A 14,986-nucleotide genomic window follows, 5' to 3' on the forward strand; every position below is an offset into this window, starting at 1 on the left:
AGAGCGTTCTGGGTCTTGGGGCGAGGGGCCCACCGTGTCTGTGGTAACGAGAAAGCCCCCCCAGCCCGGCACCCAGCCCCCTGCCTCCGGCTGCATAAGGAGCTGGTGGCTGGCGGCTTTCGTCCGGTCTCTCTGGCTGCTTGGAGCTGATGTGCCCGTCGGCCGCCTTCCTCTGCCTCTCCAGGGACTGTCCCCTGACTCTCCAGGGGAGGAGCCTCCCCGGGTGCCGGCAGAAATGACGTCACACCCCGTCCCCTTCACTGACACCAGGCTGGCCTGCGTCTTGAGGTTCTGAGACAATCAATCGAAAATGGCATTCGCCTTGTGGAAACAGCAGCCCCGGGAGACGGAGCTATGACAACGTCCTCGGGCGGGAAAGGGATGATAAATGCTCGCCCTCGCCGCCCCGTGGTGGCATGCCACCGGCCCCTCCCAGGAGGCCGCCTCCGCTCGGGGCTCCTTGTGCCCGGGCTTCCGCTTGCCCAGGGCCAGGGGCCCCGGAAGGGCCCGGAAGCCCTCCAGGGACGGGGCGTCGCCCACTAACTTACAGACGCCAGTCACGCTGAAGTTCAGATCGGCAAGGCGGCCTCTGGCCCTGGAAGCATGTTCCGACGTTGCGTGGGGCACACGCGTGACAATGGCTACCCTCACATGCAGCTGGGCGTCCTGTGTTTTCATGGCTACTCCCGGCTCAGCTCCACCCGCCCCGACCCCGCAGGCAGGTGTCCCGGGGACGACACCCCATCCTCGGAGGAGGTAGCGGTTTAGGGCCCTGCCTCTCAAACTTGGGCCTGCGCACAAACCACCGGGGGGCGGGGCATCGTGCCCAGACTCCAGGCCCCACCTCCAGAGCCTGAATCAGGGGTGAGTGCTGAGAGGTTCTGCATTGCCAGCGTGTTCCCAGCGATGCCACTGGTCCCCCGGCAAGGTTCCGGAGTCGGCTGGGGATTCTGGCCCGCTATGCTCAGGAGGGCTGCTCGCTTCACCTCCTCGGACCCTGAGCCGTGTCTTTGCTAAAGGGGAGAGGGAGGGCGCCCGCTTCTTGGGGGACGCGGATCCAGAGACACATCACGTGCTTCGCCAGGGGCCCGGCCCATGATGAAGTCAACATCATTTACGCCAAACTGAAGTCTGTGGGAAGACTGGCTCTTGGGTCAACTCTGAGGGGTGCTGGGCCTCGGGCACGCAGGCTCACCTCTCGGGGCTGGGGGCGTCTGGCCTTCTCCTGGGTTTCCCACGGGGCTTGGAATAAAATGCAAAGTGTGGCGTGGGAGACCTCGAATGGCAGGTCTCCTCTCTGAGCTCGCCTCCTGCCCCGGGACCTTTGCCCGTGCCTTTTCCCTCCCCAGGCCCCCTTCGCCCACACACAGACCGCGGACCCAGCCTATAAGTCACCTCCACAGAGGGGCCCTCCCTGATCTGCAGCCACCTCCAAGACTCTCAGCGCCCCATGGCTTCCTTCTGAGACTTATCATCACTGCAGTGGCCATATTCACCTGTGGTAGCCTGTCTTGTCTGCACCCCTCTCCGGACCGCTCCCAAATGCACCGTGGGACACGCAGGAGGTGGTAAATGAACGCATCGGCAGAAGGGTCCCGTGGGGGCCGCACGGCCTCCCCGGAGCGCGGGGCCTCCTTGCCCGCTGGCTCCTGCTGGCCCGCCGGTCGTCAGGGGCTGGGGGCTCACCTGGCTTGGAGCCTTCGTCCACAGAGCCATTGTAGACCTGGTTGACGAACTCGGGACGGTTGTCATTCATGTCGATGACGTAGATGTACAGGTCGATGGGGTTCTCCACCTTGTTGCCGTTCATGTCCACGGCGTGGGCTCTGAGCTGGAAAGCAACACAGACACCGTGAGCCGTGGGGAACGGCCGGGAGCAGGTTCCCGCAGGCCCTTGGCAGCAGGCTGGGGGTGATGGGAGGGCCTGGGCCCCTCAAGGGAGGGTCTTGGCAGGGGCGTGAGATTGGGACACGTCATGAAACTTCTCTGAGCCTCGGCTCTCGCCTCCGTGGAAACGGGGAAGGGTTGTCAGCAACCCTTAGTTTTTGGATGAGTTCATTCATTCATTCACCGTTCACTCATTAATTTATTCACTCAGCCAGTATCTGTCACAGGCCTCTGTGCACCAGGCACTGGCTATTGCCCAGTGGAACAGACGTGGCCCAGCCCTGGGGCTTCTCATCTGGAAGGGAGAGGGACGTCAAGAAGGAAGAGAAGACAGGTAACTTGGGTGTATGGTAGCGGCCGGCTGGGGTTGGGAGGAGGCCGGGCAGGCCTCCCAGAGGAGGTGACGTTGGAGCTGAGGCCTGACGAAGGAGATGGAGAGGAGAGCAAGGGTGGAGGTCCCCATGGGGGTCCCAGAGTGGCTGAGGCCAGCCGAGGGGGCTGGAGAGGGGCCGTGTCGGGCCTGGGATGTGGGGGAGAACCGGGTCTGCCCAAGGTCTCTCTTCACCAAGGCTGTGACTGTCCCACGTGTCCCTGTGGAAACCGCATCACCCTGCAAGCTGGACACGTCGGACCCCACCATCTTTGCAACAGGACGGCACCAGGCCAAGGGCGTGAGAAGAGCCGTGCTGGAAGCCTGTTGGAGTGTGGGGGGGTGTCCCCGAGCTGGGCAGGGGGCACACGATCCTCTCCACGGCCTCCTTGGGGCCCCGCGCCAGCTTCTGGGAAGGAGGAGGCCGTGTGTGTTCCACACCTGCCCCACGGAGGCTCGGTTCATCGCGACGGCCCCGAGTGGAATTTCACCCTTGAAGTGTTTAAGGAGCCGGGCGGTGGCTGCAGCCTCTGGGGCGGATGTGAGTCCCCAGCACCCTGGTTAAGGGACGTGAAGCCCCCTCGCCGTGTTAGCCCCCGGCCGGCCCATCCTGCTGCAGAAGCTCTGGGCGGCGGCCAGGTGACCCTCCGCCTCGTCAAACGCGGCCCTGAGCAGCGCACGGGGTCAAGGGTCAGGAAGCCTCTGGACAAGGTACTCCTGAGCTCCGGTTAATGCTGGCATCTCCCAACGGAAGTGGCGGTGCCCGCTTTGGCGCGGCCCTGTAGCAGAAGCGGCCCCTGGCTGTGAGGCCCGGGGTCCTCCTGGTCTCCCCCCATCCCGCCCCCCAAATGTCCGTCGCATCGCTAGCTTCTGCGGGGGTGTCCGAGGCCCCCTCACCGCTCGGGGGGGCCCGTCCTCCTGCGGAGACAGGGAAGCTGTCCGCGCCTTCAGCGACCTGCAACCCCAAGCGTCTCGTCTCGCGTGAAGGGAACGTCCCGCTCCAGCGATGTTGTGTGCAGGACGTGTGTCTCGTCTCGCCATGGGAGGCGGACAGGGGGACGCCAACTTGTGAGCTTGGTCTCGGGCCCCAGAGGGGACGGGACAAGAGCGGTCGATACGATGGGCGCCTGCTGCCTCTCCAGGGCTCGCGCTGCGTCTCCCGCTGGAGCACGGACCGCGGAGCACCCCACGTGGGCCCTGAAGCCACCTGCGGGTAGGCGTTGGGGTGGCACTGGCCACGTGCCTGCTCGGGGCTGGGCAGGGCCCCAGGAGCCCCACACGGGTCACTCACGCCTCGGGTTTCACAAGAACCCGAGAGACCACCTGGTCCCGACCGCTAGTTTACGGACGGGGAAAGCGAGGCTCAGGAAGATGGCCGTGGCGGCGGGACTCAGCAGTGGGTCTTTCGTGCGGAGCCCTTGAAAGAATCTTCTGGAGAACCATCTTGCAAAGCAAACACGACCCCTCTTCGTTTCGTGCGTTTGAATGCTCGTGTCAGTGACCCGTGGCCACGGATGATCAGCCGGCTCTCAGGTGGGAGGTGTGGCCGAAGGTGCCCGGGGATGGGGCGTGTGGATCCCCAGATGAGGGAGCGATGGCGGGTCGCCCCCCGACGGGGCGACGTTTTGTGGCACGGCTGACCGCTACGCAGGGACGCCGTCTGGGCGGGACGTGGTGGCCTCGTGGCTCTGGGATCACGGTGCTTCCCCAGCCGGTGGCCTCAAGGGAGCCGGACGCTAGACAGCGGGCGGATTCCGTGCACAGCTTGAAAGCGGAGGGGGCCACGCGCCGAGGGATGCAGGTGCCTTTAGGGGGCGAGAGGGGCCCCAGCTGCCAGCCAGAAGGAAGTGGGGACCTGGGCCCGGCACGGCCTGAACGGGCAGGAAGCAGACACTTGTAGGCCGGCTTCACCTCGACCTCCACCTGGTGAGACCCTGGGGCACAGCTGCCGACTTCTGACCTCCAGAGTGTGAGCCAGGAAGCGGGTGTTATTTGAAGCCACCGAGTTTGTGCTCGCGCTGGGGGGCACCCCGTAAGGTAGGAGTGCCGGGAGGGGCTCGTGCTGGAGTCTTATGGGGGCGTGAGGGCCGCCAGGACCCTGACCTTGGTGGGGACAGCAGAGGGTTTCACGCGGTGGGACAGAGTTGAAAAACGGGACGTGAGGGTTCAGTCCAGAATTTGGCAAATGGATCTGGCCACCCTCCGGTCCGGGTCCCGTTGTCTCCGGCCGACTTGTCACCCGCAGGGGGCAGGGCTGACACTGCTGGAGGTGGCTGCCAGGGGTGGCCCTGGGAGCCCCAGGGCAAGGGCCCACATTGCCCACTTGTGAGATGGGGTCTAAGGAGACTGAAGTCAGCAGCCCCGTGGGGCACATTTCCTAGTTGATGACGAGCGGGAAACAATCATTTCTCCGTCTCCCAAGACGGGACGTCAGGGCCGTGGCAGGAGACGGAAGAGAATATGGGCAAAGTGTCTGGAGGCGAGTGAGTCACCCAGAGACCCGGACACCGAGCCGAGTGTGTGGGGACAGGTGGATGGTGTCCCCCGAGTTGCCGGCTCCTCTCGGCCGGCTTGGGTGAGCAGGGGGTGTGGCCTGCCTGCAGGTGTCCTTGGAAAGGACCAGGGGCCCTCGGGGGCATCTCCGCTTCCTCTCGCCCAGCAGCCATCCCGGGGGCCCTGCCCCGTGGCCACAGGCAGTGGCACCAGCCACTGGGGCAGCAGCAGGAGGGCTGAACCGGGGCCCTTCCCGGGGAGCCCAGAATTCCAGGGCTGACTTTGGTGTGAGCTGCAGGGGAGAAACAGTGAACTGGAAACACCAAGAGCAGGTCTTCATTTTGAGCTCAAGGTTTCCAAAGTAATTAAGATAAAATGCAAGGGAGAGCCTTCCCGCACGGCGTGCGTTCTCCCAGGAGCGGCTGTGCAGTCAGCAGGCGCTGGGGCCTGCGTCCTCTGGAGCGGGCTTGGCGGACAGCCCCCGGCACCGTCCCCAAGCCCCGCCCACTGTACCTGCCGGCCGCGCCGTGGTGAGAATCTGAGAGAGACGCGAGCTGTGCCCATGTTTGCATCTGCGGGGCTGGGGCTCTGCTGCTGGCAGGTCGCGCCCCCCCCCCCCCGTCTCTCCCTCTCCCCCTTGTCTCTCTATTTCTGTGTCTCTGTTTCTCCCTCTTGCTCTGTCTCTGGGTCTAGCTGCGTTGTCGGCACGTGAGGGGGGCTGACTCTCCATCTCGAGTCGGGCCACAGATGTGTGTGGACGGCCCGTGCAGCCCGTGGGGGGAGCCCACGGGCGCGTGAAGGGGATGCGTCTCGGGCGGCATGGCTGCGTGAGCGCCCGTGCTGGCCAAGTGTCGGTTGGCGCTGAGGACCTGCCGTGTAGCGAGCGGTGCACCAAGAACTCGAGAGGAGGTCCCAGGCCGTCGTCGGTCCACCTCCTTTCCCAGATCCCGCCATCCCAGGGCCCAGCCTGGGGTGTCCGCGTGGGCTAAGGTGCTGGCAACACTCGGCCGTGGGAGAAACAGAGGTCAACACGCAGGGGCTCTGGGGGCAGCTTGCACTGGGGCTGACAGGGCTTGGGAGGCCCAGACAACGACGGGCTGTGAGACCCACCCCTCACAAGCCTCAGTCTCCGTGAAATGGCCTCGCCGTCGATCCCACCTCAGACAGGACCCCAAGCCTGGAGGCTGGCCACGCCGGGTGGGCTCCGTGGCCTGAGACCACGCAGCCTACGGGCCCCGAGCTCAGGAGGGCCCGCGTGTGGCTGAACGCCCTGCCATCACTATCTTGAAATCCTTAGTCCAGATGAGGGTCCCCCATTTCGTTCTGCACTGGGACCCGGAATGTGTGGCCATCCTGGATGTCAGAGCTGAGCAGGACCTTGCCCGGGGCGGCCCCTCCCCACCAGGCCAGCCAGGGCTGTGGTCACAGAGCAGCCGTGGGGGGCAGCCGGTCCAGGGCCTATGACAAAGGCTTTCTTTCAGCGGTCTGGACGGTCCGTAAGAAACAGCCAGAGAAGACACCTGCACTGGGGACAGCAGGGGTCGCTGGAGCCCCAACGAAGGCAGGAGAGGTGCCCCACCGGGAGCTCCCCCTCCCCAAACCACGAAGCAACCGCGGCCGATGGCTGCAGTACAGAGAGAGGAGTGACGTTTCAGGGGACACTGAAGAGCCACGTGGTGCCAGCCCTACGGTCAGGAGAGGGGTCGCCTGGGGCCAACCCTACCGTCAGGCCTCAAGAGAAGGGTCTGGCACCTCAGGCCCGGGGGAGGGGCTTTCTCTAAGCAACCGTGATAATGAAAGACCAATCTGTCTAATCTTGAAGGAGGTCAGCATGATCACCAGCACGTGGCCTCTTTGTGGGGCTGTTTGGAGACAAAGCTCTCCCATGTCGGCCGAGGCTCTGGATGTCATTGGCCAATCAGGGACGAGGGCCGCAGGGCAGAGGGACACCTGACCAGGTGGGCGACGTAGCGAGCCAGCAGCCACCCCCTGCCTTCTCTTCTCACTCACTGGGAACGCTCACCGGTCCCCGACCACTGGCTGCACATCCCTTTAGACTCGGGGGCACAGACGCCTGGAACAGCGCATTCAGAAGGGGCACGTGCCTCTGGAGGGTGGGCAGACCACAAGGGAGGTGGGAGGGGGGCAGGGAGGAGGGGTGGCGCATCCCCAGCGTCCGGCCCCCGCTGAGTGTTGGGTGTGGGAACAACCACGCCTTATTTTACCAGGGCCTTGGGGAAGCCCCCTGCAAGCCCCTCCCGGGGGAAGGCACCCCTGAAACGGCCTGCCTAGACGCCAGCAGCAAAATGGGCCCGAGTGTCAGCGGCCACCTGCTTCAGGGTTTTCAAGTCTGTGTTTCTCCCTCCATGTTCCCTAGCCCCGGGAACGGAATGACCGGTCTGGCTCAGAAAAGATGTAGTGATTTTCCTTGTACCTGCTTCTTCGCCCTGACCCTGGCCCCCACCGTCCGAGGGGCAGTCAGGATGACAGCCGGATGCCCATTCCCAGTGGCATCTCCAGGCAGGACACACCCACTCCGTCAAGACCTGTGGTCTGATTGCTGAAGAATCTGGGCACGTGGTCTTTCTTAGGGGTTTCAGGCCAAAAGGCTTTGATGCCTTTTAATCCCAGTGGTATAAGCTCCCCCTGACCGGGGCCATGTTTGTTCATGTTATCACTGTAGGCCCACTGTCAACCACAAGGCCTAACATGTACTAGGCACTTGAGAACTGTTCCCTGGATGGGTAGATGGATGGATGGAACGTATGTATATATGGATGGATGGATGGATGGATGGATGGATGTATCAGTGGATGGTTGGGTGGCTGAGTGGGTGTGTAGATGGATGGATGAGTAGATGGATGGATGGCTGGATGGATGGGTGGATGGGCAGATGTGTGGATGGATGGATGGATCAGTGGATAGATGAAAAGATGGACGGACGGACGGATGGATGGATGGATGGATGGATGGATGGGAGATGAAGTGGTATACCCAAAGGGAAGAGTCTGGAAGTATGAGCCAAGGTTTCTCTTGGAAGCTTCTCTGAAGAGGGATGTCTGGGTCTAGTGAACTAGGGATTTCTAGAGCTGGGAGCCTGAGTTTGATTCCACACCTGTCTCTACTCATGGGCGAAGACCCATGAGTAGAGAGGAACCTTCTCTTCCATGTCGACTAGCTCTGTGAAGCTGAACCCACCTGGGACTTGGGCAGCCAGTCTGAGACCGTGGCTAAGGAGGATGGACCAACCTCCCAACCCGGCTTCCCCAGGTCCAGTCAGCCTCGCACCCTACTTCTCATGGGGCATCAGGGGTCCCTCGGGGGAGGCAACCATTGTCAACGACAGAGTTAACCTCTCCCACCAATTCCTTCTCTCTGCAAGTGGTTCCTGTGCATCCCCTGAGGGCCAGGCTCTGTTCTCGGGCCTGGCGATGTGGTGTGGATAGCTTGATGGCTCTTTGCCACGTGGAGCCTTTCTGCTAGTGCCAGGAGGTGGACAGTGGGCCCCAAGCAGATAACCAGAGAGTGGCAGTGGTGTTTGGCCATATTCGGCACTGGGGGCTGAAGCCAAGTGAAATCTGGGCCGATTACGTCCACATCAGGGCAAAAGGCTGAGAATACGATGCTCTCCAACGACGGTCTTCATTTCCAAGTTACGAGCGAGGACCTGGACATTCAGACATCGTGATGACAACTACAATGTGCACACCGGCCGTATCGTGCGCGGGGCTCTGTTCTCCGGGCTTCGCACATGTGAACCCTGCATCCTCCCACCTGGTGAGGGGCCCGGGGTCCTCACCTCTGCCTCCAGCTCACCCTGCCTCCAGCTGGTGCAAACCTGCATCTCGCAGATGAGGAGGGGGTCCGGACGGGGGACTGGCCGTTAGGGTGGAGGCCACGAGACGCTGCTGCTTTCACCTGAGCTCCGGGGTCCCTCCCCTGAGCTACCACATCAGGGAGGCCAAGCGGGAGAGGAGCCAACAGCCCCCAGAAGCCCGAGCCCTGCAACGTTTGTGGTCACGTCCGTTTCCCCTCTGCGTGCCCCGCTCCGAGGTGGCACCAGCACAGCACTCGTCCCGGACCCGCTGCCGGCTCTCAGAGAAGCAGGTGTGTCATTCTAGGGCTGGACGGGATGGAACTGCTCACACAGGCACTCCAGAAGAAGGGCCCCACGGTGCCCAGCAGCCACGTGTCCCCTCCCTCCACCAGAACTAATGAGCTCCTGGGAGCACACGTGGATCCAGAGCTTCTAGACCAGGGGCCCTTCCAAGGTGGTCCCAGACCTTCCTGTCTTCCCCCGAGAATGTGGCAGAGGTGTCCATCCCGGGCCCACTGAATGAGAAGCCCCAGGGTGGTGCCCAGCGCCGTGGGCTTTACTCAGCCCTGCGGGCAATCCCAGCACAGGCTCAGGCTGACAGTCTCCTTCCCAAGTTAGGAACCCAGGGCCCGAGGTACTCACGTGGTAGGAGGCTCGCTCCTCCCGGTCCATGGGCCTAGTGACATACATGCGCCCAGACATGGAGTCGATGCTGAAGACCTCCATGGGGGGCTGGTCGGCACCCACCCCCGTGATGCTGTACCGGATGGGGATGTCGTTGTCTTTGTCGGACCGGATCTGGAAACAGGAGCAAAAGCAGAGGAGAGTCAGCCTGCGGCGGGGGGCAGGGGCCACGCTTCTTAAACGTCCACTCATCCCACCCCTGATTTGCTTGCACTTGGCCAACTTGGGGAACATCAGGTATCCGCTCTGGGAACTGGGAGGGCGGCCAGTGATGAGGGGGTCATGGAGAGCCACCAACCACACATCCGGTGGCCCAGCAGGGGACGGGGAAAGACGAGACCACGGAGCAGCCGCTACAGAGTCCAGAGGGGAGAAAGGCTAGGACACAGCACACACACCCGCTACGTGTTCGTCCGTGTCCCAATATCTTGCGCCTTTGACGGGGGCACCAGAGAACAGGGTCCGGTCCCCGAAGGTGGGAGGCTGTGAGGATGGGTCGGGGCAGGGAAGACCCGCAACCGGGAGGTAGACACAGATTTCACACTGAGGACTGTTGTCACGATGGCTACAGGCTACATGTGAACGTAAAAGTATTTTCACGGAGAACTGTGAACTCTTTCATTTAGAGGAAGCAAAAGCTCTTGTAATGGTAAGGGGCACCTGACGGGAACGGGGGTGCCGGCTGGAAGGTAACTGGTTTCTCTGAGCCCCGAGACTGAAAAGGTATAATTGATAAGGTCAAAGTAACAGATTGGAATTCAACTTTGAATACCGTTGACTCTTGACCACGGGGTTGAACGCGCTGGTCCATTTATATAGGGAATTCTTTGGGATAAATACAGTACAGGACCGTAGACGTATTTTCTGTTCCTATGGTTTTCCTAATAACGTTGTCTTTTCTCTGGCTTACTTTATTGTAAGCACACGGCACATAATGCGCTCAACATAGAAAATATGTGTTAATGGAGTGTTTATGTTGTTGGTAAGGCTGCTGGTGGACGGTAGGCTATGAGTAGTTAAGTTTTTGGAGGTCAGAAGTTATATGTGGATTCCAGGCGGTGCTGGGGGTGGGTGCTCCAATAACCCTTCATCGTTCACGGGTCCCCAGTATACCTTTACAAAATGCAGTTTTTTCCCTGTAAATCAAAGCTCAGGGATCATAACAACATTTTATAACGAAACGGATGCGATGGAAACCTCCAATTCTACAGAGCAGGGTCGGCTTTATTGCAAGACTGCAAATAAAATTCAATGCAGAAAAAAAAAACAACCCCTGAGCTCATGGACACAGAGGACAGGCAGGTAGCTGCCAGAGGTGGGGGCGTAGGGCGGGCGGCATGAGCGAAGGCGTCCAGGGTGCACGCTTCCTGGTCTAGAATAAGGCAGTCACAGGATGGGGCGGTAGTTAACGGTCCTCTCCTGCCCATGTGCCAGCTGCTATGTCTCCAAGTCCTCACGACAAGAGTCGTTTTTGTACCAGGTAGCGACAGATGTTAAGTAGATTTCTCGGGTGGTTGTTTGGGAATGTGCCCCCCGCCCCAAATACTCCTGTCCTCCACCCTGTACCCTCCCCCCTCCTCCACAACTCCTCTTCCAACCCCATAACTCTCGCCTCCCCAGCCCCTCCCCCCTCCACAAACCCCTCCCCGACACCCCGCTCCTTCCCCCTCCACATACCTCTCCCCACCCCTCTCCTCTCCACATATCTCTCTCCCACCCTGCCCTCCCCTCCCCCCCCAACCCCTATCCCACCCCCACCCCCCACTCCTCCCCTCAGTCTACGAGGACTGTCTTTGTTTCCATCTCCCACCTCCTGGCTCTGCCCTGAGCAGCACACACCCGGCAGGGCTCAGGCCAGGCCACGGAAAGAACGGCCGGGGCCAGGGCTGGGGACGCATGTCACCCTGTGCCGTCCCTTGGGCCGTGGGGGTGTCGGAGCTCTGCTGTGCTCATCTTGGCCACAGCCACCCCTGCCTCCCTCCAGGGATGAACACATTGGGTCCCGGGCCTGCAATCGCTCACAGCGCTGGGCGCCCCAGGACACGTGTGTACCCTGTGGTCATCATGGGCCCTCTGCTGCCCACCGAGTAACGTCCTTCAGCCAGGACAGCCGTGTGTGAGCAGCCCAGCGCACAGCCACGTCCAGGGAGATGAGCCTGTACGGAGGACAGAGGACAGAGGACGGGCGCCTTCCTGGCCACCTGGCTCCTTCCCCAGGGCTCCTTTCACAGGACAGCGGCCCTGGCCCTCCGTGGCCGTGAGCCACCTCTTCTCCCCCGAGGGAGTTTGCGCCAAGGTGCGGTCGCCAGGGAAATGGGGCGGCAGTTGCCAGTCTGGGTCCCAGAGAGGAAGACCCCTCTGGCCATCTGCACCTGCGCTGTTTGTCTGCGTGTGGGGAACCCGTTAGAACAGATCAGACCCCATTGGGGAACTGTGTGATTAATGTAGAAAGCCCCAGGCTGGCTGCTTATGAAGCACAAGCTCTGTCTTCTGGGAGCCCGGAAAGTTCTAGAAAGTTCGGAGAGTTCGGCACTTGAGCACACAGAGGGCCCCAGAGAAGCGGCCGAGCTGCGCTGGATCGAGGGGTCGCTGGGTTCGGGCCAGGCAGTCCTCCAGAGGCGGGGGCTCCGGCAGCCGGCCGGCGAGCACAGCGGACGGCCTGGCACGCTTCTGCCGCGTTCTCTGGGCCAGACTGCCCATCCTTCATGGGGAAATTTAATTATAAAACCACTGAAAAGAACCCACCACATATTTAAAGAGGTTTTATTTTTTGCAAAGGAATCTCATTACAGTTTGACCACTGGGTGCCTTTGCTTAATTCCCCAGCTGCTGCTCTGTGTGGGCGCCCGGGACTCAGTGCTGGCTCGGGGATGCTCCGCACAGTTTACCACATTAAGAAGAAATACTGTACAAATGAATTCACCAGATCAGGGGAGAGCAGTTTCCCCTTGATTTGTGTCTGGAAAATGAGGAAAACATCACGGCAGCATACGATAGGGCCATGAATAAAGAACACAGACAGGCGTTTCTATCACCACCTCACTTTTACGACGCCACGGAGAATTAGGCTCTTTTGCATTTGTTATTAAAGGACAGAACAGATGGTAAAAGGTTAGTTTAAAGTGACGTCTACATTAAAATAACTTATGGTGCCGGGCGATTGTTTTCACCCAGGGACTTGTGCGTGGAAGGCCGGCTCGCGTCCTTAGGAAAGGCCGGATGAAATGAAGGATTCTGGCAGAATCTTCCCCAAGGAGGAGGTATTTGCCTAATCTCAAATGAACTTGAAACCGGAGAGAAGTCACCATGTGTGGGTTTGAGTCGCAAACACCTCGGAGGTTTATTCCCAAAGCATCGAACCGGAGAGAATCACGTCCAGACTCCAGCAGAGAAAGCCTCACCCCAGGAGAGGAAGACACCCCAGCAAGGAGAGAGGACCTTCAGCTTCAGGCTGGTCCCCCGCTCCCGCCCCGCGTCACTCCAACACCTCCACGTGCCGTGGGCCGGGCCCTGCTCTGGGCGGACCCTGCCCTGCCCTCACGTGGCTCGCGTGCCCGGGGAATCAGACACACCTGAAAAAGTGACACGCTCTTAGTCCACAATTAAAAAGCGTGGTAACGACTGGCAGGGAAGGAACAGGGTCCTTGAGAGGCCCCAGGGGAAGAGCTCAGGGACAGGTTTGAACTCCACCGCCTTGTGTAGTTTCTCCACACGCACCACGCACGCTCGCGCACACACGCGCACACGCGGCTGGATCTCCCCTCCCCTTTTGCACCCAGTGTCCTGGAAGGTGCGGGTTCCGTGTCCTCAGGGTTTCCTTGCCCGCTATGAGGTGTCCCCGGGACCTCCTGCCCTGACACTTGCAAGCTGCTCTCAGGTTCTGAGGACCAAGTTCTTCTGCGAGGACGCAAATAATTCTGTGGCGCCTTCTGGGTGTTCCTCCTCGCCAGGTATTAAGCCCGGAGACCTTCCCAGCAAACAGACTACACACCCTCGTTTTTGTTACCTCCTGGGACTGCTGAGGTGCAGCGGCCGCCGCTCGCCCTCCGCCCGGCCCGGGACCATCGGGACGCAGGAGGCGGGTGGACACGCGGCCGTGGCTGCAGCCGGCCAAGAGAGGCAATTTTCTTTCAAACCCTTGACTCCCAGCAGAGCCCAGAGGTAAGAGAAGGGTTTCACCGGACACATTTGTAGCTCCCCTGTGGCCGCAGCGGGGCCCCAGCTCTGACCACTGGGGCTTCTTGGTTTGCTCAGGGTCACCTTAGGCTTTCTCCGTCTGCTGTCCTGTCTGTGTGAATGCCCGCCTGTCCTCCCTTCTCTCTCCCGCGTGAGCACTAACATGCTCAGCTCCCTTTTCTGGGCCCCAGGAGCACAAGCACCACAGGCTATGTCTGCAGGGATGGCATGTGCAGCTGTGGGTGAACACAGGAACCATGGACACATGGCCTGGGGACGGGAGCCACGGACACTCGGCCTGGGGACAGGAGCCACGGACACACCACCTGGGGACGGGAACCAAGGACACTCGGCCTGGGGACAGGAGCCACGGACACACGGCCTGGGGACGGGAGCCACAGACACACCACCTGGGGATGGGAACCACGGACACTCGGCCTGGGGACGGGAACCACGGACACACGGCCTGGGGATGGGAGCCACGGACACACAGCCTGGGGACGGGAACCACGGACACACGGCCTGGGGACGGGAGCCACAGACACACCACCTGGGGATGGGAACCACGGACACTCGGCCTGGGGATGGGAACCAAGGACACTCGGCCTGGGGACGGGAGCCACGGACACACGGCCTGGGGACGGGAGCCACGGACACACGGCCTGGGGACGGGAGCCACAGACACACCACCTGGGGACGGGAACCACGGACACTCGGCCTGGGGACGGGAACCACGGACACACGGCCTGGGGACGGGAGCCACGGACACACGGCCTGGGGACGGGAACCATGGACACACGGCCTGGGGACGGGAGCCACGGACACACGGCCTGGGGATGGGAGCCACGGACACTCAGCCTAGGGACAGGAGCCACGGACACACGGCCTGGGGATGGGAGCCACGGACACTCAGCCTAGGGACAGGAGCCACGGACACACGGCCTGGGGACGGGACCCACGGACACTCGGCCTGGGGATGGGAGCCACGGACACACGGCCTGGGGACGGGAACCACGGACACTCGGCCTGGGGACGGGAGCCACGGACACTCGGCCTGGGGACGGGAGCCACGGACACTCAGCCTGGGGACGGGAACCAAGCACACTCGGCCTGGGGACAGGAGCCACGGACACACCACCTGGGGACAGGAGCCACGGACACACGGCCTGGGGACGGGAGCCACAGACACACCACCTGGGGATGGGAACCATGGACACTCGGCCTGGGGCAGGAACGGGGGGTGGGGCAGGCAGACAGCAAGCAGATGGCCAGTGTCACTTCCACAGCCGCAGGGAAGCCTAAGGCAGCGGGGCTGGGGGGGTGGGCGGCACCCAGGGCTTCTCTGAGCCCTGTGGGAGGACGAGGTACACAGGGAGAGAAATGTGGGGAGCAGCCAGAGGTGGGAGGATGCAGGTGCACTCAGAGCCTCACAGGCTGCTGTGTGAGTGAGGAAGTGAACAGAGAAATAAGAAGGGGGAGGGGAGTCGGGGAGAGAAGCAAGGTCTGGTCACCCCTCACCTCCCCCGATGTGGATCCCACAGCAGGAGAGGAGGGGGTGG

At 61.8% G+C, this 14,986-nt stretch overlaps 1 protein-coding gene across 2 annotated transcripts in view; it reads right to left on the reverse strand.

Annotated features, from left to right (window-relative positions):
- Positions 1 to 14,986, reverse strand: part of CDH4 (cadherin 4) — a 542,698-nt gene that overhangs the window by 58,331 nt on the left and 469,381 nt on the right. For both annotated transcript variants that reach the window (XR_006702995.1, XM_045444030.1), the window contains exons 5-6: positions 9,210 to 9,365; positions 1,687 to 1,831 (exon numbers count right to left, since the gene is read on the reverse strand). Coding sequence is in view for 1 of the 2 variants with exons in the window: in XM_045444030.1 (XP_045299986.1) it covers positions 1,687 to 1,831; positions 9,210 to 9,365 (301 nt within the window). In the remaining variant the exon portion in view is untranslated. The remainder of the gene's footprint in view (positions 1 to 1,686; positions 1,832 to 9,209; positions 9,366 to 14,986) is intronic.

The sequence above is a fragment of the Leopardus geoffroyi genome, chromosome A3 (assembly GCF_018350155.1).
Source record: "Leopardus geoffroyi isolate Oge1 chromosome A3, O.geoffroyi_Oge1_pat1.0, whole genome shotgun sequence".
Lineage (NCBI taxonomy): Eukaryota > Metazoa > Chordata > Mammalia > Carnivora > Felidae > Leopardus > Leopardus geoffroyi.